Source organism: Dama dama, chromosome 23, assembly GCF_033118175.1.
Source record: "Dama dama isolate Ldn47 chromosome 23, ASM3311817v1, whole genome shotgun sequence".
Lineage (NCBI taxonomy): Eukaryota > Metazoa > Chordata > Mammalia > Artiodactyla > Cervidae > Dama > Dama dama.
The window spans coordinates 14,165,499-14,187,352 of NC_083703.1; the positions used below are offsets into that span (position 1 = coordinate 14,165,499).

The 21,854-nt window shown below is 47.8% G+C and overlaps 1 protein-coding gene across 4 annotated transcripts in view; it reads right to left on the minus strand.

Annotated features, from left to right (window-relative positions):
* ITIH5 (inter-alpha-trypsin inhibitor heavy chain 5) overlaps nucleotides 1–21,854 on the minus strand; it is an 87,357-nt gene that overhangs the window by 4,540 nt on the left and 60,963 nt on the right. For all 4 annotated transcript variants that reach the window (XM_061126040.1, XM_061126039.1, XM_061126036.1 and 1 more), the window contains exons 8-13: nucleotides 15,179–15,347; nucleotides 9,664–9,973; nucleotides 8,259–8,824; nucleotides 4,561–4,614; nucleotides 2,476–2,592; nucleotides 319–696 (exon numbers count right to left, since the gene is read on the minus strand). In XM_061126040.1, the coding sequence (XP_060982023.1) occupies nucleotides 319–696; nucleotides 2,476–2,592; nucleotides 4,561–4,614; nucleotides 8,259–8,824; nucleotides 9,664–9,973; nucleotides 15,179–15,347 (1,594 nt within the window). The remainder of the gene's footprint in view (nucleotides 1–318; nucleotides 697–2,475; nucleotides 2,593–4,560; nucleotides 4,615–8,258; nucleotides 8,825–9,663; nucleotides 9,974–15,178; nucleotides 15,348–21,854) is intronic.

Below are 21,854 nucleotides of genomic sequence, written 5' to 3' on the forward strand. Positions count from 1 at the left end.
ACATGCCTTGGTGCAACCAAGTCCATGCACCACAACTACTGAAGCCCATGTGCCTAGGGCCCATGCTCTGCAACAAGAGAAGTCACCACAATGAGAAACCTGAGCAACGCCACAACTGGAGAACAGCCTCCGCTTGCCACAACTAGAGAAAAGCTCACGCCCAGCAACAAACACCCAGCACAGCCAAAATATAAATTTAAAAAAGAGACCACAATTCTCTGGAATTTCTCAGCCAAGTCAAGGCATGGGCAGCGTCAGGCTCACCTTGGGAAATTGAACTCTGTGCTGTGACCATCATGGGGAGCAGCAGCCACCTACCTAACAGGCCATGGCAGTTGCCGGAGAGGCCTTGGCTGTTGGCGATGTAGAAGCCCAGGTGGTTGCGCTGGTAAGGGGCTGGCTTTTTGTAGAGGTGGAGGAGGATGACAAAGGCCACGGTGCCCTGGATGCTGACGGTGACGTTGGCATTGGCGGACACGGACACCTCCAGCCCCCGGCGCCCCACGATCGTGCTCTGGTTGCAGGGGAGGACCAGCCTGTCCCCACCATCCACGATGACTCTGCTGGGCGTGATCTCCAGGTAAGATCTCTCCGGCTTGTTGACGAGGATGGTGATGGTTCGGAAGTAGGTGCGCTGCTTCTTGTGGCCGTTTGGAGGAGCAGGGGCCCCAATCAACTCTCCGTTCACCGTCACACCTCAAAGGCGGAGGGGGAGAGAGCAGTGGTTAGACAAAGTGACCCCAATTTCACATGAAGACATCTCATTAGAATTTCCTTCTTCTCCTGTGTTTCTAGAGCCAAGAACTTCAGCTCTCACGTAGGGACCACTGAGTGCCTAGTGAATGAATGAATGAATGCAGGAACGTATAAGTGATTTTTGGCCAATGCCCTAGGTGGAAGAAGCTGATGCAGGTTTCCATGAAAATATACACACTCCTATATATAAAACAGATAAAACAACAAGGACCTATTATAGAGCACAGAGACCTCTGCTCAATAATCTGTAATGGCCTGTATGGGAAAAAGAAGCCCAAAGTAGGCTGGACACCGAAGCATTGATGCTTTTGAACTGTGGTGTTGGAGAAGACTCTTGAGAGTCCTTTGGACAGCAAGGAGATCAAACCAGTCAATCCGAAAGCAAATCAATCCTGAATAGTCATTGGAAGGACTGATGCTAAAGCTGGAGCTCCGATACTTTGGCCACCTGATGGGAAAAGCTGACTCACTGGAAAATGCCCTGCTGCTGGGAAAGATTGAGGGCAGGAGGAGAAGGGGATGACAGAGCATGAGATGATTGGATGGCATCACTCACTCAATGAACATGAGTTTGAGCAAGCTCCAGGAGATAATGAAGGACAGGGAAGCCTGGCGTGCTGCAGGCCATGGGATTGCAAGGAGTCAGACACAACTTAGCAACTGAACAACATATGGGAAAAGCATCTAAAAAAAAAGAAGAGTGGATATATGTATGTGTAGAACTGATTCACTTTGCTGCACACTTGAAACTAAAACAGCATTGTAAATCAACTATACTCTAACAAAAATTTAAAAGTGAAAAAAAAAGTTAAAAAATAGAAAATAAAAGGGGGTTGACATGTTTGTCTACTTTTGTTCCAAAAACTCTCGTGTGGCCCTGACACAGTATTTCTGATCCACTAGTTTCCACTACTCCTGATTTGAAGACTCTGGGACACCATGAGCAGTTGGGTAAAATGCAAAGATCCCGTTCAGTTCAGTCACTCAGTCGTGTCCGACTCTTTGCGACCCCATGGACTACAGCACACCAGGCCTCCCTGTCCATCACCAACTCCAGGAGTTTACTCAACTCATATGCATTGAGTCGGTGATGCCATCCAACCATCTCATCCTCTGTCATTCCCTTCTCCGTCTGCCCTCAATCTTTCCCAGCATCAGGGTCTTCTCAAATGAGTCAGTTCTTCGAATCAGGTGGCCAAAGTATTGGAGTTTCAGCTTCAGCATCAGTCCTTCCAATGAATATTCAGGACTGATTTCCTTTAGGATGGACTGGTTGGATCTTTAGCAGTCCAAGGGACTCTCAAGAGTCTTCTCCAACACCACAGTTCAAAAGCATCAATTCTTTAGTGCTCAGCTTTCTTTATAGTCCAACTCTCACATCCATACATGACTACTGGAAAAACCATCGCTTTGACTAGAGGGACCTTTGTTGGCAAAGTAATGTCTCTGCTTTTTAAGATGCTGTCTAGGTTGGTCATAGTTTTTCTTCCAAAGAGCAAGCGTCTTTTAATTTCATGGCTGCAGTCATCATCTGCAGTCATTTTGGAGCCCCCCAAAATAAAGTTTGTCCCTGTTTCCACTGTTTCCCCATCTATTTGCTATGAAGTGATGGGACCAGATGCCATGACACCATGAGGAGTGGGGTAAAATGCAAAGATTAGGATTTATTTATTTCTAGTCCATAAATGCAGGATCTTCTACTTTCCCGGCAGAACTCACCAGAGTCCGCGTGATCGGAGACCAGCCTCAGGATGTGCCCGGGTTCTCCATCGATGTTGAAACAGACAGTGAGGTTGCTCAAGGGGAAATCCACAACAAAGTGGGGGTCTCCATCCGCTGCCAGGCCAGGGCAAGAACGGGAGAGAAAAAGAAAGAAGAGACATTGATTGGGCACCTTCCCTGTGTAAGCACTCTTTTCCTATGTCTCTTGTGTTGTTGACTTAACCCTGTCAATGGCAGGTCCTCTGAGTCAACACGAGGAAGACGACTGGGAGATGAAGAGATGCAGTGGTTGCACAGGTAGCTTGTGGAAACTAAATATTTGAATGCAGGTCCCCTAAATTCAAATCCAATGCTCCTGTCATGACACTGCAGTCAACTGACTGCAGTCAACTGCAGTAAGCGGGGCCTCTCACTCTATACCCCCATGAATACTGAACCCACGTTCTTCAGTTCCCTGTGTGGCTGCTCCTAACCCCTTCTGTTGGCTTGGACCAGCCTAGTGGAGATGTGGATGAAAACTTCCTGTCCTGTGACTGGAGAGCCACGGCCCTAGAGACATTCCCAGAGCCAGTTGGACACAGCCCTTGCGTGAGTGGCAATGACTGAGCCCAATTTAGAGCTGGTGACAAGTGAAGGACGTCAGTCAGCAATGACCATGGCAACTCCTCCTCTGGGTCCCACTGACTTTACCGCTCTCAAAATTCTGTCCGCAGATGAGACCACAACGCTTGGCTGGCCCTGCGCCTCGCCTGTTCCCCTCGTTTTCACCTCTGCTAAAGATGGATGATCTTGCCTCTCACTGTACAGACAAAATATTTCCCAAGAGTCTACATCCGTTCACTTTTCCCACAAGATTGGAGAGTTCGTTTCTCTCTCTATACCAAACACAACATGTTCCTGAATTCCCCTCTACTTCATGTGTACATGCATATGCATGTACAGGACTGATTTTCCTGTATATGTATATATTCCACCATTTGTACATGGTGAGGGGTGGTGGGCCAGGAGTTCGGTGTTTGCAAGCTATGAGCCAATTAAGGGTCTTGGGGGAACTGCTGAGAAACCTGTTCTGCCCCCAGCCTGACTCAGAGGGGCCTCTGGAAGAATCTGGTTGATCTCACTGTAAAGTGCCTCAAGCATCCAGTGAAGGACAATGTAATAAAGACATACAAGGTACTGGTCTTTTGTAGATGAAAAAATGACAACCACTGAAGATAAAAGCGCATATTTTTGGCACTCTGTGGGTATGCATATAACTATGTGGCAGTTCTCTGAGAGCGTCTTGTGCTCACACCACATCATTTGTACTCAAATCTTCCAAATTCCTTTACAAGGGAAGATGTTGCTTGCTCCAAAAAAACAGAGGAGAGGTCTGGAAGTCATTACTCTGCTCAGTATCCAAGAGGAAAGTTTTCTTGCATTCCATAACGCGTGTGTGCTCAAAGGAATGACACCCTACCCACGGGGACAGTGTGTTTCTTCTATCCAGAGCTAATCTCCAGACTGTCCCTGGCCATGCCAACCTGCATGCCCGGTACATCAGCGGCAAGGCAATAAGGAGGGCTTACAAAGGCAGATGTGTACATTTGAAGAATAAAGCCCAGCGCGTGGGTCATTATTCCATCCAGATTTTTATTATAATCCCAGGAAGCTGGCCAAGGGAAATTTTATTGTATTGTTATCTGTGCTTCCCTTCCAAAGCCAAGGATTATGAAAATAATAAAATAATAATGTTTAAAAAGTGTGCACTGTGGCAGATAACTGTAACACCAGAAGCTGGAAGTGAGCATACTTCAGATCTTTAAAAACAAACGTCTTTTCAACTCAATCACGATGCACGTGTGTCTCCGTCCAACCCATCCGTCTACCAGGGCTCCTGATAGGGTCCTCAGGACCTATGTGACGGTGTAATGACAGTCGGAGTTTTGAGAACTGCCCCCATGCTGCACACTTGAGCTAGATAAATATAGGTCCTCACATCTTGTTCTGTGAGCTGATCTAACTGGCTTCAGGGAATTCCTGGTCATCTTAGTCCTAAATATCTCAACTCTCAGTCACACACAAGCATATCCTTTCCTTTACCTGATGTTTTGGAGATTTTAATCCTTGGGTTGTATGGTTTCTTGACAGCAGGTCCTAGAGAGGAGAAAGAAGAGACCCACCATTGTTATTTATTAAAGAGAAGGAAGTGAGAAATATAGAGAGTTGAGATGAGTCAAATACAGCTTTCAATACATTTGTGACCATTTAAAAATATTTCTTTGACAGGAGGAGCTTGGCCTCCCAACACAAAGTGAAGGTGTAACATAAGGAGAGGTAACTATTTTATTCCTTTATAAATTAAATAATATTCTACGTGCCTGTGATTTCTATGTATATGATAGGGGAAAATGCAGAAAATAGTCTATAATTATGGGGGAGGGGGAAAGCAGAATGGTTTAATGGGGACAGAGTTTTAGATTTGCAAGATGAAAAGCTTCTGGAGATCTGTTTCACAAGGATGTGACTATACTTGACACTCCTGAGCTGTAGACTTAAAGATGGTTACAATGTAGGGGACAGACTGGCCTGGCCAAGAGGGAGGGGTCGGGGTGGGAGGTTGGGGTCAGCAGACGTAAGCTTTTACATGTAAAATGGATAAACAGCAAGGCCCTACTGCATAGCACGGAGAACCATATTCAATATCCTATGATAAGCCATAACGGAAAAGACTAAAAATAAAGAATGTACATAAGCATAACTGAATCACTTTGCTGTTTGGCAGAAATCAACACTGCTTTGCAAATCAACTACATGTCAATTTAAAAAAAAAGAATGGAAAAACAGTTATGATGGTAAATGTTTCTTAACATGTTTTTTTTTGTAAAATAGCACTTTACAACAACCAAAAAGATACAAAAATGTAAAAGAAAAAGATAATCATGACACTCCAGGTCCAGAGCTGTGAGTGTAAACACAGTTCACAAAGCAGCAGCAAAAATAAGTATTAAAGAATAACCCAAAAGTAAATTACTTTCTGTCAATAAAATAAAGTTAATACCTTGTTTCGGGCTGTCTGTATTAACAGGATTATGCTCCTCTGATGTTTCTGCTTCACTGATTTTTGCACCCAGAAAATGAAAATCACAGTACCTGAATGTTTTAAGTGCCCCCTTCTCTAACTGAGCCCTCATCAGCAGGATGTGGACAGAATCAGATCAAACACACGGGAGAAGTGACTTCTCAGTCTGGATGCCTGCTTTGGGAGCCTTAAGTTTGTCACAGACACTCAGAAAATCTTAAAATTAAAAAATCATCAGAGCTTTAAACAAAAGGAGGAAACTGTCCTGAATACTAACTGATGCTTCAGGAAAATTTTATGTCTAATGAGTCTTTTGCTCAATCAGTTGGCTATTCCCTCATCTGTGTTCTTGGCCCTCTGAGTCCTGTGTCATTTATGAGTTTGCCATCTCCTGAAGCTGTAGAAATTTGAGTTACTAACATCAAATCAAGATGTTACTCAAAAAAAGCCATTTTCCCTGGATGTGGCACAGATCTTGGAGCGTGAACTCACAGCACCATGCAACTTACTTATTCTTCATCCTTTTCACCAGAATGAATATTGTCCTAGTTTTGCCAAGACAAGCTCCACTCTTTCTAAAAATGTGATGTAGCATTTTTCACCTCTCCATCAGGGTCTGCACTTTTCGATAAATTTCTAGTTCTGCACTCCTCATGGGAGAGAGTATCTAACATATGTAGAACACTCATTATGTACTTATGCTGCCCATTAATCCTTGCAACAGCCCTTCAGGAAAGACATCACTATCTACATTTTACAGGTGAGAGAACAGGAGCTCAGAGAGGTTCAGAAACCTGCCCCAGGCCACAGCTGGCTAGGAAGAGCCACGAGCTGAAACCCTCTGGATTCTAAGGTTGTGCTCTCTCCACCATGGTTCTCTCCAGGTGATTCTCAGAGTTTAGAATATGAGGATCACGTGAAGCCCAGGGTTCATGTCAATTCCCTCACCTTAGGACATGTGAACCCAGCAGGAAGTTAATAAAAACGTCACATCTGAAAAAAGTACTGTTTTCCACAAGCAGATAGTAGTGAGAATATAACCCTTTGCTTTGGTTGAATTACTTTTCCTACCCTTTTCCCATTTTTTTTTTTTTTTTTTTTGGCTGCACCTTGAGACATGTGGGATCTTAGTTTCCTGACCAGGGATTGAATCTGTGCCCTTTGCATTGAAAAGCTGATTCTTAATCACTGGAGAACCAGGGAAGTCCCTCTTATTCTTGTTTCTATTAATTTCCCCTGAAAAATAGCACTGGGACAAATAATAAAAAATTTCTGCTTCAACTCTGGATTCTGTTATATAGAAGAACTTAGTTTCTCCTATATAATTTAAATAATATCTATAATAAAATTTCACAAATTTTATTTCATTGTAAACAAAATCATTAAAAATTAAATAATAAAAAATAATAAAAAGTAAAAATTCATAAAATATACAAGACATGGGCTGTGACAAACCTAGACAGTGTATTAAAAAGCAGATATCACTCTGTTGAAAAAGGTCTGTATAGTCACAGTTATGGTTCTTCCAGTAGTCATGTATGCATGTGAGAGTTAGACAATACAGAAGACTGAGTGCCAAAGAATTGATGCTTTCAAACTGTGGTGTTGGAGAAGACTCTTGGGAGTCCCCTGGATAGCAAAGAGATCAAACCAGTCCATCCTAAGGGAAATCAACCCTGAACATTCATTGGAAGGACTGATGCTGAAGCTCCAATACTTTGGCCACCTGATAAGAAGAGCTGACTCATTGGAAAAGACCCTGATGCTGGGAAAGACTGAAGGTAGGAGGAGAAGGGGGTGGCAGAGGATGAGATGGTTGGATGGCATCATCAGCTCAATGGATAGGAATTTGGGCAAGCTTGGGGAGATAGTGAAGGACAGGGAAGCCGGCCTGCTGCAGTCCATGGGCTCACAAAGAGCTGAGCACAACTGAGTGACTGAACAACAAAATACAATATATAGTAAAATTTCGTTTTACCTATTTTATCATATAAATTTTATTTTTATCGATGTAAAATCAAGCATACCCATCACATGACATAACTGAAAGTATTTAAAAATATAGAAAGGTGGGCTTCCCTGGTGGTAGGGTGGATAAAAATTAGACTTGAAATGCAGGGGAAGCTGGTTTGAGTCCTGGTCGGGAAGGATCCCACAGGCCGCGGAGCAGCTAGGCTCGTGTGCCACAACTACTGAGCCCGTGCCCCACAGCCCAGGAGCCGCAACTCCTGAGGCCACGAGCTGCAAGTACTGACACCTGTGTGCTCCATAGCCTGTGCTCCACAACAAGGGAAACTACCGCAAACAGGCCTGCACACCGCGACTAGAGAGTAGCCCCCACTCTCCCCAACTAGAGAAGACCCACGTGCAGCAACGAAGACCCACCACAGCCCCCAAAATAAAATGAGTAAATCTTTAAAAACATATAGAAAGGCACTGAAAAATGAATATTTGTTTACTTGTCTGTGGCTCGTGATAGGCACTCAATATCGATGATTTATCGATAGACCGACTTTACCTTCTTGAACTTCTCTATAGCAATCCACGGTTTATAATAACAATACAAACACAAGCTAACCCACTGTTGGCTAGGAGCTGCAGGAATAGAACATTGCTTATAAAAATTACGATGCAAGAAAATAAAAGAGATGACCTCGGCCTGCAAAAGCAGCCAGAAAGGGCCATGTGGGTGCCCACCCTGGACCCCGTATGCGCTCACCTGGCTGCAGGTGTGTGCCCCGCAGGCTCTGCATCATCGTTTCGGGTCCAGTGGCTGTGGGCGTGCTGGACATGCCATAGGCGGCCTCTGGGGTCTCTGTCCGCGGTGCTGACTTCAGCGTCATGGATGTGAAAGGGGCGAGGAAGTGGTGGTTCACGGCCAGAGCCTGGGCCTCCTGCCTCAGCCGCTCCTTCTCCGGCTCCTCGATGCTCTGCAGCCAGCCACTCAGCAGCTCCTTCAGGGTCAGGTAGCTCCAGAGGCGCTCCAGGTGGTTGGGCTCCTCCTGGCCTCGCCCCCTGGGCCTGGGGCTCTGCGGGACGTCGATCCCCACCTTCCGGGGCTCCACGGGCACGTCCTTCTTGAGCACCACAAACTTCTTACTGTTGCTGGCCGTGACCTCCACGTGCAGCCGGTCCATTGTCCTGTCCACCAGCTTCCCCGCGATGACGATCTCCGAGCCGTTGAAGTAGTTGGGGAACAGGGTCCTGGTGGCACGCTCCACCAAGCCTCGAGGATAATCCACGCGGATGTCGGAGAGGAGCGGGGTCCTGATCTCATCATAGAACCTGGAGAGGAGGAATGGAGAGGGTGAATCAGGGCCTGCCTGGGTGGCAAGCAGGACAGGGCTTAGAGGAAACCATGGGCTGTTGGGGAGGCAGTGCTGGTCTTAAAGGCAGCCAAGTCCAACATTCCACCCAGAACATCTCAGACAGGAGGCCGTGCAGCAGAGGCTTGAATACCACTGGTGATGGGGAACTCACTACCCCACAAGCTCCCCCCGTCTCTTGTCCACTGATCTGAGAAGGATCAGGGAGCTCCTGGCAGTAAATCGCGATTTTCCTTCCTGCAAGTTCCACCCACTGGTCTCAGTTTTGCTTCTCGAGTAACACAGTGTGGATGAGGGTAATCCACCTTCAGTATTTAGATTCTGCAAGACACTGACCTTCAGATGGGTATAGGCACTGCTGCATATTCCATGAATATGCATACTCCTTCTTACCTAGCCTAATCCATCTTAGCAAATCCTCACAGAATATAATTTCAAGAATCCTTAACAGTACTGCCAATACTTCACGTGGTTTTTCTCATTAAATTCTATCATCTGGCCAGAATCCTCATTTCACAGGTGAGAAGGCTGAGGCACAGAGGGTCGTAAGGCCTGAAGTCATAAGGCAGGGCCAGAATGTGAACCCAGATCAGCCTGATTTTAAGATGCATAGAAACATTGCCTGTCAACAGATTGACGATCAGATTTGGGGTCCAGTCTCATGTCCAGGCCTCCCACTGAGCCTGCCCTCCCCACCCCAAGGGCATAGGCAGACTCAGGGTCCAGTCTCACGTCCAGGCCTCCGGCTGAGCCCACCCCTGCCCGCCCTCGCCCTAAGGACACAGGCAGACCACGAACCCGATGAGCTGGGCGCGGGCGTCGTGGTCTTCATGGACTCGCCGCGTGAGTCCGCAGTTCTCCAGGGACAGCTTCTCCAGCAACTTGAAGTCCACGTCGGCCCCGATGCCCACAGTGAAGATGCAGACCCGGCCCCGGGCGGCCTCCCGGGTGTTGTTGAGGATCTTGAGGGTGTGGGTCTCCCCGACGGTGGGCTTCCCGTCCGTCAGGAAGACCACGAGGGACACACTGCGGTCCTCAATGTCGTTGTGGGCCACATAGTCGTTGAGCAGCTGGATGCCCCTCTGGAGGGCCCCATTGATGTCCGTGCCTGCGGGACACAGAAAATGATGCTGGAGGCTCGCTGCCTCCCTCACCTGGACACATCTTCACACCCCTCCCAGGCACCTGCAGGAGTGACAGGTGGGGAGAGCAGCCCCCTGCACTCACTCCAGGTCACACAGGCAGCCTGGAAACTCCGCAGATGCAGAGTTATATAACCTCATCCTGAAGGTGTCTGATGGGCGTCCCAGGTCACTCAGTGGGTAAAGAATCTGCCTGCACACTGTTTACAACAGCTGGGACATGGGAGCAACCTAGATGTCCATCGGCAGACAAATGGATAAGAAAGTTGTGGTACATATGCACAATGGAATGTTACTCAGCCATTAAACAGAACGCATTTGAATCAGTTCTAATGAGGTGGATGAAACTGGAGCCTTTTATATAAAGTGAAGTAAGTCAGAAAGGAAAACACCAATATAGTATATTAATGCATATATATGGAATTTAGAAAGATGGTAATGATGACCCTATATGTGAAACAGCAAGAGACACAGATGTAAAAATCAGACTTTTGGACTCTGTGGGAGAAGACGAGGGTGGGATGATTTGAGAGAGTGGCACTGAAGCATGTATGTTACCATATGTGAAACAGATCGCCAGTCCAGGTTTGATGCATGAGACAGGGTGCTCAGGGCTGGTGTACTGGGATGACTCTGAGGGATGGGATGGGGAGGGAGGGGAGAGGGGGGTTCAGGATGGGGACACATGTGCACCTATGGCTGATTCATGTCAGTGTATGGCAAAAACCACTACAATATTGTAGAGTAATTCAGTTCAGTTCAGTTCAGTCGCTCAGTCGTGTCCGACTCTGCGACTCCATGAATCGCAGCACGCCAGGCCTCCCTGTCCATCACCAACTCCCGGAGTTTACTCAAACTCATGTCCATCGAGTCGGTGATGCCATCCTGCCATCTCATCCTCTGTCGTCCCCTTCTCCTCCTGCCCCCAATCCCTCCCAGCATCAGGGTCTTTTCCAATGAGTCAGCTCTTCACATCAGGTGCCCAAAGTACTGGAGTTTCAGCCTCAGCATCAGTCCTTCCAATGAACACTCAGGACTGATCTCCTTTAGGATGGACTGGTTGGATCTCTTTGCAGTCCAAGGGACTCTCAAGAGTCTTCCCCAACACCACAGTTCAAAAGCATCAATTCTTCGGCACTTAGCTTTCTTTATAGTCCAACTTTCACAGCCATACATGACCACTGGAAAAAACATAGCCTTGACTAGACGGACCTTTATTGACAAAGTAATGTCTCTGCTTTTTAATATGCTGTCTAGGTTGGTCATAACTTTCCTTCCAAGGAGTAAGCATCTTTTAATTTCATGGCTGCAATCACCATCTGCAGTGATTTTGGAGCCCCAAAAAATAAAAGTCTGACACTGTTTCCACTGTCTCCCCATCTATTTGCCATGAAGTGATGGGACCAGATGCCATGATCTTAGTTTTCTGAATGCTAAGCTTTCAGCCAACTTTTTCACTCTCCTCTTTCACTTTCATCAAGAGGCTTTTTAGTTCCTCTTCACTTTCTGCCATAAGGGTGGTGTCATCTGCATATCTGAGGTTATTGATATTTCTCCCAGCAATCTTGATTCCAGCTTGTGCTTCCTCCAATTAAAAAAAAAAAAAAAGAATCTACCTGCAATGCAGGAGACATGGGTTTGATCCCTGGGTCAGGAAGATCCCCTAAAGGAGGAAATGGCAACCCACTCCAGTATTCTTGACTGGAGAATCCCATGGACAGAGGAGCCTAGTGGACTACAGGCCACGGGATCACAAAGAGTAGGACAAAAGCTGAGTGACTGAGCGCACATGAGGGTCTCTGATGGTGCCTCAGCCTAGGTGTCTCCATTCCCTTAGCATCACCAATCTGCACCTCCTTCAGAGAATTGCCTTGGAAAGGGCAGGAGGGTGTTGGGTGCAGGGACTTGCAGAAAGAACGCACCCCAGAGGGAAGCAGGGGGCACCGGGTGTGGAGGTGGGAATGTGGAGACCTTCGCGGGGATGTCACGTGTGGCCTGGGGCTGGAGGACGAGGATTAGAGAACTCACTCATTTTTTCAATTTTTGCTGGCATCGCCTTTCTGGCTTCCTGCCCCTTCAGGGTCTCCCCTGCTCATAAGGACCCCACCAACCGAAGGCTGTCCAGTTTACACCTCCCGCCGCCCCTGCCATTTCTAATTCAGACATGCTTGTCACTAGCAGCTCTGATTAAAGCCAGGGGACAGTGCCGCGGGTGCTTGGGGTAAGGAAAGATGGATGGCGGGTGGAAGGTAAATCCACCAGCCGACATGAGGCTTCTAGATTCTAAGAGTTTCGTTCAACCCTGCTGCAGCTGCTCTACCATTGCCAAGAAAAGCCAAGAGTTCTGACAGCAGACATGAACACTTATTTCCTTTTTCTGACCCCAGTGGTTATTTTTTTAAGTGGCCTTATTGACAGACCAAATATTTCACTCATTTTAAGTACACAGTTAATGATTTTTAGTAAATGTATAAAGATGTGTACCCATCACCACCACCCTGCCACCTGACTGGCATGCTTTTTAATCTCCCTGCAAAATCAACCATATTTGATTGAGCCAGAAAATTTCCCCCATTGCTTCACATCCTCCAGAATTTCTGGCTGAAAATATAGATGTCTGTGACTGTGCAAACACATAGCTAATTCATTCTAAAATGCACACGTGGTCCACACGTAAGGAAAACTTACAGCTGAGACAGTAAGCAGCACTCCGGGTTCCCCGCTTGCCTCTCTGAGTGCCTCCCTCACCTACTTTCATGTTGCCTCTGAAGGTGTGGACATGGACCAGAAGGCAGGTGTTTATTTCCTCTTTGATCTAGAACTTAAGCGATGATGCCGAATCTCTCACTGCACTTTAAAGCCAAGGACAGCCCCAGGCAAAGGATGTGCTTAGCTTTTCTCACGCCAGGCACAGCAGGGCTTGGCATCGAACCTCTGTTACGTTTATGCATCTCCTGCACACTTAACAAGGGGGGTGGGGAGCGGGGGCTGGGACTTCCCTGGTGGTCCAGGGGCTAAGACTCCAGGCTCCAAAGGCAGGAGGCCCGCTTTAATCTCTGGTCAGGGAACTCGATCCCACATGCCAACACTAAGAGTTGGCATAGCACAACTAAACGATGCCTCGTGATGCAAGTAAGTCCCGGTGCAGCCAAATAAAAACAAAAAATGAAAAAACAACGGGAGAGTTCCCATGGGGCCGCCCCAACCATTACACCGAGAGCACCCCCAGGGATATTAAAGGTCCACAGTGCACCAGCAAGAGGGACTGTTTGGGTAAAAATGGCCATGTGTGTGCGCTGAGTCGCTCAGTCGTGTCTGACTCTTGGCAAAACCTGCCAGACTGTCCATGGGGATTCTCCAGGCAAGAATACTGGAGTGGGTTGCCATACCCTCCTCTGGGGGATCTTCCCAACCCAGGGACTGAACCCAGGTCTCCCACATTGTAGGCGGATCCTCTACCAGCTGAGCTACCAGGGAAGCCCCAAAATGACCATATCTGACAGCTAGAGAAGACTTCCTGTGTGTGGCCACAGTTCTAAGTACTTTAAATATCTTAACTCGTCCTAAAAACAAGTCCATTATATCCTCATTTTATAAACGAAGAAAAGGAGGTAGAGAGAGGTTAAATGCCTCAGCTGGTGGAGCTGAATTCAAATCCAGACAATCTGGCTTCAGAATCTATGCTCATCTCCTGATGAGGAGAGGAGATTAATTTTCTGTTCATCTACAGAGGTTGGGTCAATGAAGTGCTGAGACAAAACACAAAGGGAACCAGTACGATTTCTAAGGTTTAGATTCCAAAAGAACATAACATCCATTAACTGTTTTCTAAAGCTTTATCCCCCACCACACATGAATAGCATTCTAATAGTAAGCAGCATCTTTAAAATAAACTCATTTTAGTGCATATTCTTTAAGTAGAGACTGTATGTCAGGAGCTAGGCCAGGTTGTTGCTCAGTCACTAAGTCATGTCCAGCTCTGCAACCCCATGGACTGCAGCACGCCAGGCTCCCCTGTCCTTCACCATCTCCTGGAGTTTGCTCAAACTCATGTCCTTTGAGTCGGTGATACCATCCACCATATGATCCTGTCATCCCCTTCTCCTTCCACCTTCAATCCTTCCCAGCATCAGGGTCTTTTCCAATGAGTCGGCTCCAGGAACTACGGGCTAAACAAAGATAAAGGAAAGTCTCTTTCCTCAGAGACTTCCCAATTTCCTTCCAAGAATCATCACTAAAATATTAACTCTAAACTTTCATTTCTCGCTTCAACCAGTAAAACAATTCCTAGATCACACTGTTGTGGAAACTGGTAGGAAATCCCATTGTATCCATAAATCAAAATTCCATTCACACAAGATCAAGTTCCAAACAAAGTTCATTTGGGAACAGAGCTTTGCCTTGGATGGAAAATAACCAACATATGAGTGATGAGAAACTCAGACGGAAGAGGATGGACAGATCTGGGTGTTTTCTGTCTCCAGATCTCCAAAGCAGAATGACCTGAATCCCCCAGGAGACAGTGTCTCTACGGGGCCTTTAGGAAGGATGGTGAAGGTCCAGTCAACATGCCAATACTGAGCTTCCGCCAGGCGCCCACCGTCCTCAGGACGAGTTGACAGTGGGAATAAGATCTGGGTCCAGGGTTGAGGGCACTGACAGCCAGCACAGTTGGTAACACACTGTCCTGAGTCTCAGATCATCTCAGAGCTCTTTCTGGCCTTCCTCCTCACCTGTGTCCTTACCTAGGTACCACCCCCCAGGCGAGGGTGCAAAGGCTCCATCACCTCTCCACCTAGAGCATCTCCCAGGCCCCCTGTGGTCCAGGAGGACTAACAGCTCAGGGGGGCGGCTCCATCTGCTGCCTTAAGGTTCTCACATTCAAACACACAGAACACTGAATCATCCACTTGGCTTTCACTCCTGGCCCCGAAAATCGATTTACAAAAAGAGCTGCATTGTTTGGGATCCGTGTGATAAACCAGGAAAGGCTCCAAAACTTATCAGTTATTTCCCCGTAACTTATTTGACCATCTTAGTTTGGTGCCCAGAAAAGGAGACACAAGCTCCTGGGGAAAGTGCTCACCTGTTATCTCCTTTCCGGTGATCAGCGTCAACTTTCAAACCCCTGTATCACATCTCAGCAAACAGGCAAAGCGGGACATACTTACCTCCGCTTGGCGACATGTGGTGGATGTAGACTTTGCCATCTCTGATGCTGTTGGGAGTAACTGACACCAAATGGTCCTTCCACACTTTGATCCGGTTGGAAAACCCAACAATATTGAAATGGTCCTGGGGTCGCAGGTCATGTAAAATTGTGAAAAGGGCATCCTTGGTCTAGGCAAACACAAAAGCAAGGCCAGTCATGTCCCATTGCATGAGTCTACACATCCCCTGGCTTGGAAACTGCATGTGGGGGACAATCCCAGGGTTATAATGAAGTACCTGCTCTGTAAAGCGACTTGGATAAATGTCAAGGAACTTTATCACCTAGCTAAAAAAAAAAAAAAAAATGGCTCAGTGGGAAAGAATCTGCCTGCAATGCAGGGGACTCGAGTTTGATCCCTGGGTCAGGAAGATCCCCTGGAGGAGTACATGGCAACCCACTCCAGTATTCTTGCCTGCAGAATGCCATGGACAGAGGCGCCTGGCGGGCTGTGATTCGTGGGGTCACAAATGAGTAGGACAAGACTGAGCAACTAAACAACAACATGTTACAACTCTATATAAGACAAGAATGTTTTTCATATATGAAATGTCCTGTCTGCTCTGATCCACATACATCAAGCCTCAAGTCTCTGGAACTTCACAACTGCTGTTCCTGACACCTGGAGTGTTCTTCCCCACTGCCTTATGCCCCTGTTTCATCTGGAAAGTCCTTAGTCATTCTTCAAAACCCAGCTAATGTGCTATATTCTGTATTTGAAACATTTCTAGCTCCTCTAAAGACAGCGGACCTTCTCTCCTCTAGGCTAGCACTGTCCTCAATGTACTTACAGAGTAACGTGCAGCACCCGTCATGACTACAGTCTGCTCTATGTCTCTCTCCCTTCCTCCAGGGAAGGCGGGTTCCATCTATTTTTTTTTTTTTTTTTTTTTTTTTGGCTGTGTTGGGTCTTCATTGTGGCACTTGGGCTTTGGGCTTTCTCTAGTTGAGGAGCAAGGACCTGGTTTCCCTGAAGCACGTGGGATCCTAGTTCCCTGAAGAGGGATTGAACATGCGCCCCCTGCATTGGCAGGCGGATTCTTATCCACTGGACCACCCAGGACGTCCCTCCATCTATTTTCTTATCACCCAGAGCGGAGGAGAACTCCTGACACACACTAGAGAGAAGTTCAGAGGATGAACGAACACAAGGACGATTCGTGAATTACAGAGGAAGGGTGCAAATCAAAACCACCACTGGGTTTTAAGAGAGAGTGAAGCACTGTAGGCTGGAGTGATGTGAGGTGTTACAGAGAACAGAGGGGATCCGAGGATGAGGCCTGAAGGACCTGGGTACCTTGAAATACGAGGGAGGACATCCTGGAAAGAAGCCAAGGAGGTCAGAGAGATGGTTGGGGGAGCGAAGGGGAACCACAGTGAGTTCCAGAGATGCTGAGTGGGTGAGAGGTGTGTGGTAAGTCAGATGGGACGTGTGGAAAGAGGAAAGAAACCACATGAAATTGAAAACAGAAAAGCTCTGGGAGTCTCTAAAACAACAGACCTGATATTGTGAGCAGGCACTGCCTTCTCTAAACAGCATTGCTGTTGGACACGAGGTATGAGGCAGCGGATGGTCAATTACATCATAGCCATAGCAACGACCTCTGCCAGCTTTGACGGGGGTGAAGAGCATTCACTGGAAGAGCAGAAGAGCTGGGGTTCACCCTGGATTTGTCACTGTCACTCACTACATGTGTGGTTCCGACAGACAAAGGAATACTGTATGATATCACTTATGGGTGAAGTCTAAAAACAGAACAAAATCAAACTCACAGAAAAAGAGATCAGACTTGCGACTACAAAGGCACCAGGTGGGGCTCAGGGAACTGAATGAAGGTGGTCAAAAGGTACAAAGTTCCAGCTGTGAGAGAAAGAAGTCCTGGGGAGGTAATGTACAACGTGATGACTATAGTAAACACTGTGGTACGTTATACATGAAAGTTGTCAAGAGAATATAAATCCTAACAGTTCTCATCACAAGGGAAAAATTTTTTCCTTTCAGCTTACTCAAGATGACGAATGTTCACTAAGCTTATTGTGGTAATAATTTCACAATGTGATGACCCATCATAATGGTAAGTTAAACCATTATGGGGACTTCCCTGGTGGTCCAGCAACTAAGACACTGAGCTCCCCATGAAGGGGCCCGGGGTTCAACTCCCGGTCAGGGAATTAGATCCCACATGTTGCAACTGAAGATCTCATGTGCTGAAACGAAGATCAAAGGTCCCATGGACCACAACTCAGACCCGGCACAGCCAAAAAGGTGGGATGAGTTGAGAGAACAGCACTGAAACATATACGTTACCACATGTAACACACAGTGGGGATTTGCTGTATCCAACACAGGGAACCCAAAGCCGGTCCCCTGGGACAATCTAGAGGGGTGGGATGGGGTGGGAGGTGGGCTCAAGAGGGAGGCGACATGCCTCCGGCTGATCCATGTGGATGTAAGGCAGAAACCATCACAATGTTGCAATCACCCTCCGATTAAAAACAAAATAAAATTTAAATAAATATTTAAAAACATTACACTGCACACCTTAAACTTACACTTATACACTTATATACACTTATAGCAACCGTACCTCAATACAACTCAGGGGAAATCAAGTGATAAAAAAAAAAAACCAGCCCCCTTTTCTGAGATCCTTTTTTCACCTGACACACACATCTTTTCTGGCACTCGTGACACGGCAGTGTCGTTATTTCTCCCAGCCCCTCCCCACTTCAGGACTTCTGCACCACCGTTCCCTGTGATGGACGCTCTGTCCCACAGTCGGCGTGCCCACTGCCCCCTCCTTGTCCTTCGGTTCTGGGTTCACTCGCTCCTCTGTCCTTTCAAGCCGGCACCCTGACCCCTGCCTTCCCAGCGTCGATAGAAGGAATGTGATGACATATTTGTGCATTTACTGGACGGTCCAACTCAGCCCCACATCTCCGAGTGCAGCAGCTTTTTCTGTTCCATCACTCTTGGGTCATACCCGGCGGAGCCTGCCCGCATGGCAGATTCTTGATACAGGCTTGCAGAAAAAAGTGAGTGCTGGGAAAACTGTCCATCTGTGACACCAGACTCCTCAAAACAGCTGTCCCCTTGTTTCCTCCCTGCCCTCCCAACACAACGGTTGGCACACTGTGGGCTGTCAGTAAATAGCTGCTGAATGAGTAATTGAGAGGAAAAGGGGGAAAGAGAGAGAGAGGGCGAATTCTACTGAGTGACTACAAAGGAAGGGAGGGAGATACAGCCCCCATCCTTGAGAAGCTAAGACACAGAACATGGAGAAGGGTGATGTGCTGGAAACACAGCTGAAGGACGGATAGCATTAAAGCAAGAATGAATAGATCAGATCGCGACAATAAACAGATGTGGGTGGAGGGCCCTGAGCACGCTGCTGACGGAATTCCAGGAAGCTGGCCCCACCTTGACCCCTCACCCTTCCTCCTGCTCAGAGCCAACACGACCCCAGCGTGAGCAAAGACAGGCTGAGCATCGCTCTCCATCCAAGAGGCTGGACCTCTGGGAAGCCTGAAGGTCCACAGCTGGGCAGTGACAGACAGGACCGGCAAGCGGAGGCAGTCCCTGGGACAGTAGAGTCGGGGGCCCGCTGCTAAGGCAGCCACTTGGACACGCTCCCGCTGCTGGGGCTCAGAGCTGGCAGGGCCCCTTTGGTGCGGGCTGGGGCCTGGGGAATCTCCTCAGAAGGCTGCTGTTTGTTTAGCGGCTGGCATCCCTAGGGATCCTTAAATAGCGAGATCAGGCCCTCGAGAGGAGCTGGCCTGGCTTCTTGGCTGATGCCTTTCCCCGTCATAAAGGATTCTCTGCTTTGGGAGCAGTCCTTCAAGTCTCTGCACCCTCCTCCCCTGAGCTCAGCAATGAAGGGCTTCTGATGACCTTGTAAGGCCACAGCTCTGACTTGTCCTCGGGAGCCCTGGGGCAGGCAGACCTCGGGCTCCCGGGAGCTCCACTTCCAATTGCCTCGGGACCTTTGCGCTGATCTCCAGGTCCTTATTCCAAGGGGCAGGGGTGGATACTGCCTGGAGCCACCACCACCCATTAACTCTTCCCGAGCTCTGACCAGCGCGTGGTCTGGGGAGCTCCGCATTCTGCAGAAGGCTGAACAGGCAGGAGGAAGGTGAATGCCCAGATAGAAGAGGGAATGTGAGGTGGCTTCAGCTGGTGTTTCTGCACCCTGCGTTTATATGCTGAAGACAGACAGAAACCTGGGCAGGCTTTTCCCAAGAGTACACCCTAGAGACCAAGGTAAGCACATTCTAGAAAGATCAGAGGAAGCCCAGAAAGACAGAGAACGGATGGTGCAAGCTGGTTCAAAGGCCTGAGCTACCCTGGAGGCACTGACTGGTCATATCCACTCCTTGGTGATCCCAAAGGGCAATCAGTAAACACCAGTCCCTACACATCACCAGAAGGGCTCCTTATGATGTTCCAAGTTGCGTCTGGACTGAAGGAAGATATGAAAGGTACACAAATACAATGGAGAGGGGAAAAGGAAATACTTCTCATTATTCAGATAGTTAAGAAGCACCCTGGCCTGCAGGAAGCATGCAGACAAGAATCCCTTTAATCTGAGCCTTGTAGAAACAGAGAGAATAGGGATGACTGGCTCCTTGAAACAGTTCTGTAGAGAGGAATCCTTCTGCTTGTAGATACTTCCCTTGGGTTGAAAGGAGCAGGGGAAAGTATTTCCTCTGAAAACAATGTCTTAGAAGTTAATTCCAGCTCTGCCTCTGGTTTATTATTAAGTAAGCCTTTTCATCTCTGTCCACTTAAGCTCCTTCAGGAGCAAGGAGAATGTAAATAAATAAAGAGGAGCTCTCGGCTTCAGACTCTCTGTTCGTCCAACGTGGCTGGTGATGGTCCCTCTTGGTCTAGTGGGTCTTCAGGAAAAGGAACTGTGCAACCTTCCCTGGCGGTGTCTGTCAGAGAAGGGGCAGGGCTCGGCCCCGGGAGATGCAGCCCCTTTTACACACTTACTGTCTCCTTGTTAGGGCTGCTCCCAGGGCAGGGAGTTTCTGGGAACAGCTCTATCTGGGGCGTTCAGAGCCCCTGTGTTAAGCCAGCCTAGAGACAAGATGGACCTCCCTTTCCCTTCCCTACAAAACTGAGCCCGAGCAGCGCCAGGCTCTTGACTCAGCCCTCGAGGGGGTGAGTGTTTCAACTACACACGTTTTGAACCACTCACTCTGAGACGTTCCCCAAGGAGAGAAGACCCTTAGGGGGACCCGTCAGGGGAGCCCATGGCAAACCCAGCTGCCCGCCCACTCCATCGGGGTACCCGCTGACTCTCTTCAAACCTTTCTGTGTCCCCGCCGAACCACCCGCACCAAAAACCAAGTCTGACACAAAAGGTTTTTGTGCCCCAGCCCCTGGGTGGTTACGAGCCCATGGCATCATAGAGGAAGTCCAAGATCAGGGGTCTGAGACACTAGACAAGCCCAGCTTTCAGCAGAACGGCCCTGCTGCACTCGGAAGCAGTCCTCTCTCTCGCCCCATTCTAAAATGTTTGCTGAGAAGCGGACATTTTCCGTTTCCACACATTCCTTCTGGATGAACCCAAGAGAAAATCCGCCCTGAGTTCTCAAAAACAAAAGAAAGCTAAGAACTTCTACAAACCCGGCTCGAGCCACGACAGAGAATTGTGCTCAACAGACAAGTACCCTAGAACGCCCTAAGTTTCTGAGAGGTCATACCCGGAAGTGGAACACACCCATGGGCAACTGGACACAAGTGGGCCTTCTCCCTTCGCAGGCGGGCGGGGACACGCGGCCCGGGTGGAACCGGAAGGAGGTGTGTGACTGTCCCCCCCATGCGGTGCAGTCCCCCTTGTGGCCAGCAGGGGGAGCGCTCCACTCCCAGGCCTGGAGATGGAGTCCCGCTACTGGAAGGACAGACAAAAACAGAGTCTGTGATCCCATCAACGTTTGCAACGTCCGGCCCTCCTTGCAACCTCAAACTATCCGTCTGAGCCGGCACTGAGAAGGATGGAGATGTCCAGCATCTCGGCCTCTCTCTGCACCTTCCACAGACATCCACTCACGTCACCCTGCAGTCACCTTCACGTTTAAAACCAGAGCAGCCGTGCTGAGCCAGTTGCTGCGGGGCCCTGGGAACCGATGATGCTTCAGTGGGAGTATTCCAAGACCATGGCATTTCAAGGTCACAAACATGGATTCCATAAAAGGCAGCACAACCATATTGGGACATGCTACAGGCCTTTCAATGGTTTGAAGTTTTTTGAAATCATATCCAGACTGACCCACCAAGTAATTTTTTAAAAATCCCATCTTTACCAGCAAGGCAATAAATAAATTGAGTGAGAAAGACCATTTCTTCATAATGTATTCATGTCTATATCATTGTTCTGCTTTCCAGAAAAATCTAGCAACAGATTGGTTTCAGAGAAGAACCTCAAACATTAAAAAATATCACCCTACTGATGACAGTGTAAGCACAGTTCAAGAGGTTATGCAGACTCATAAAGGAAAACATTGATTACCCAAAGCCTGGTGCCTACTGACGCCTGTGTCATAAATGACTCCTAAAATGAAACACATTTAAAAATAAAAAATGAAAACTGTAATACAAGAAACATAAAACATTAAAAGTTGTCTATGTCCAA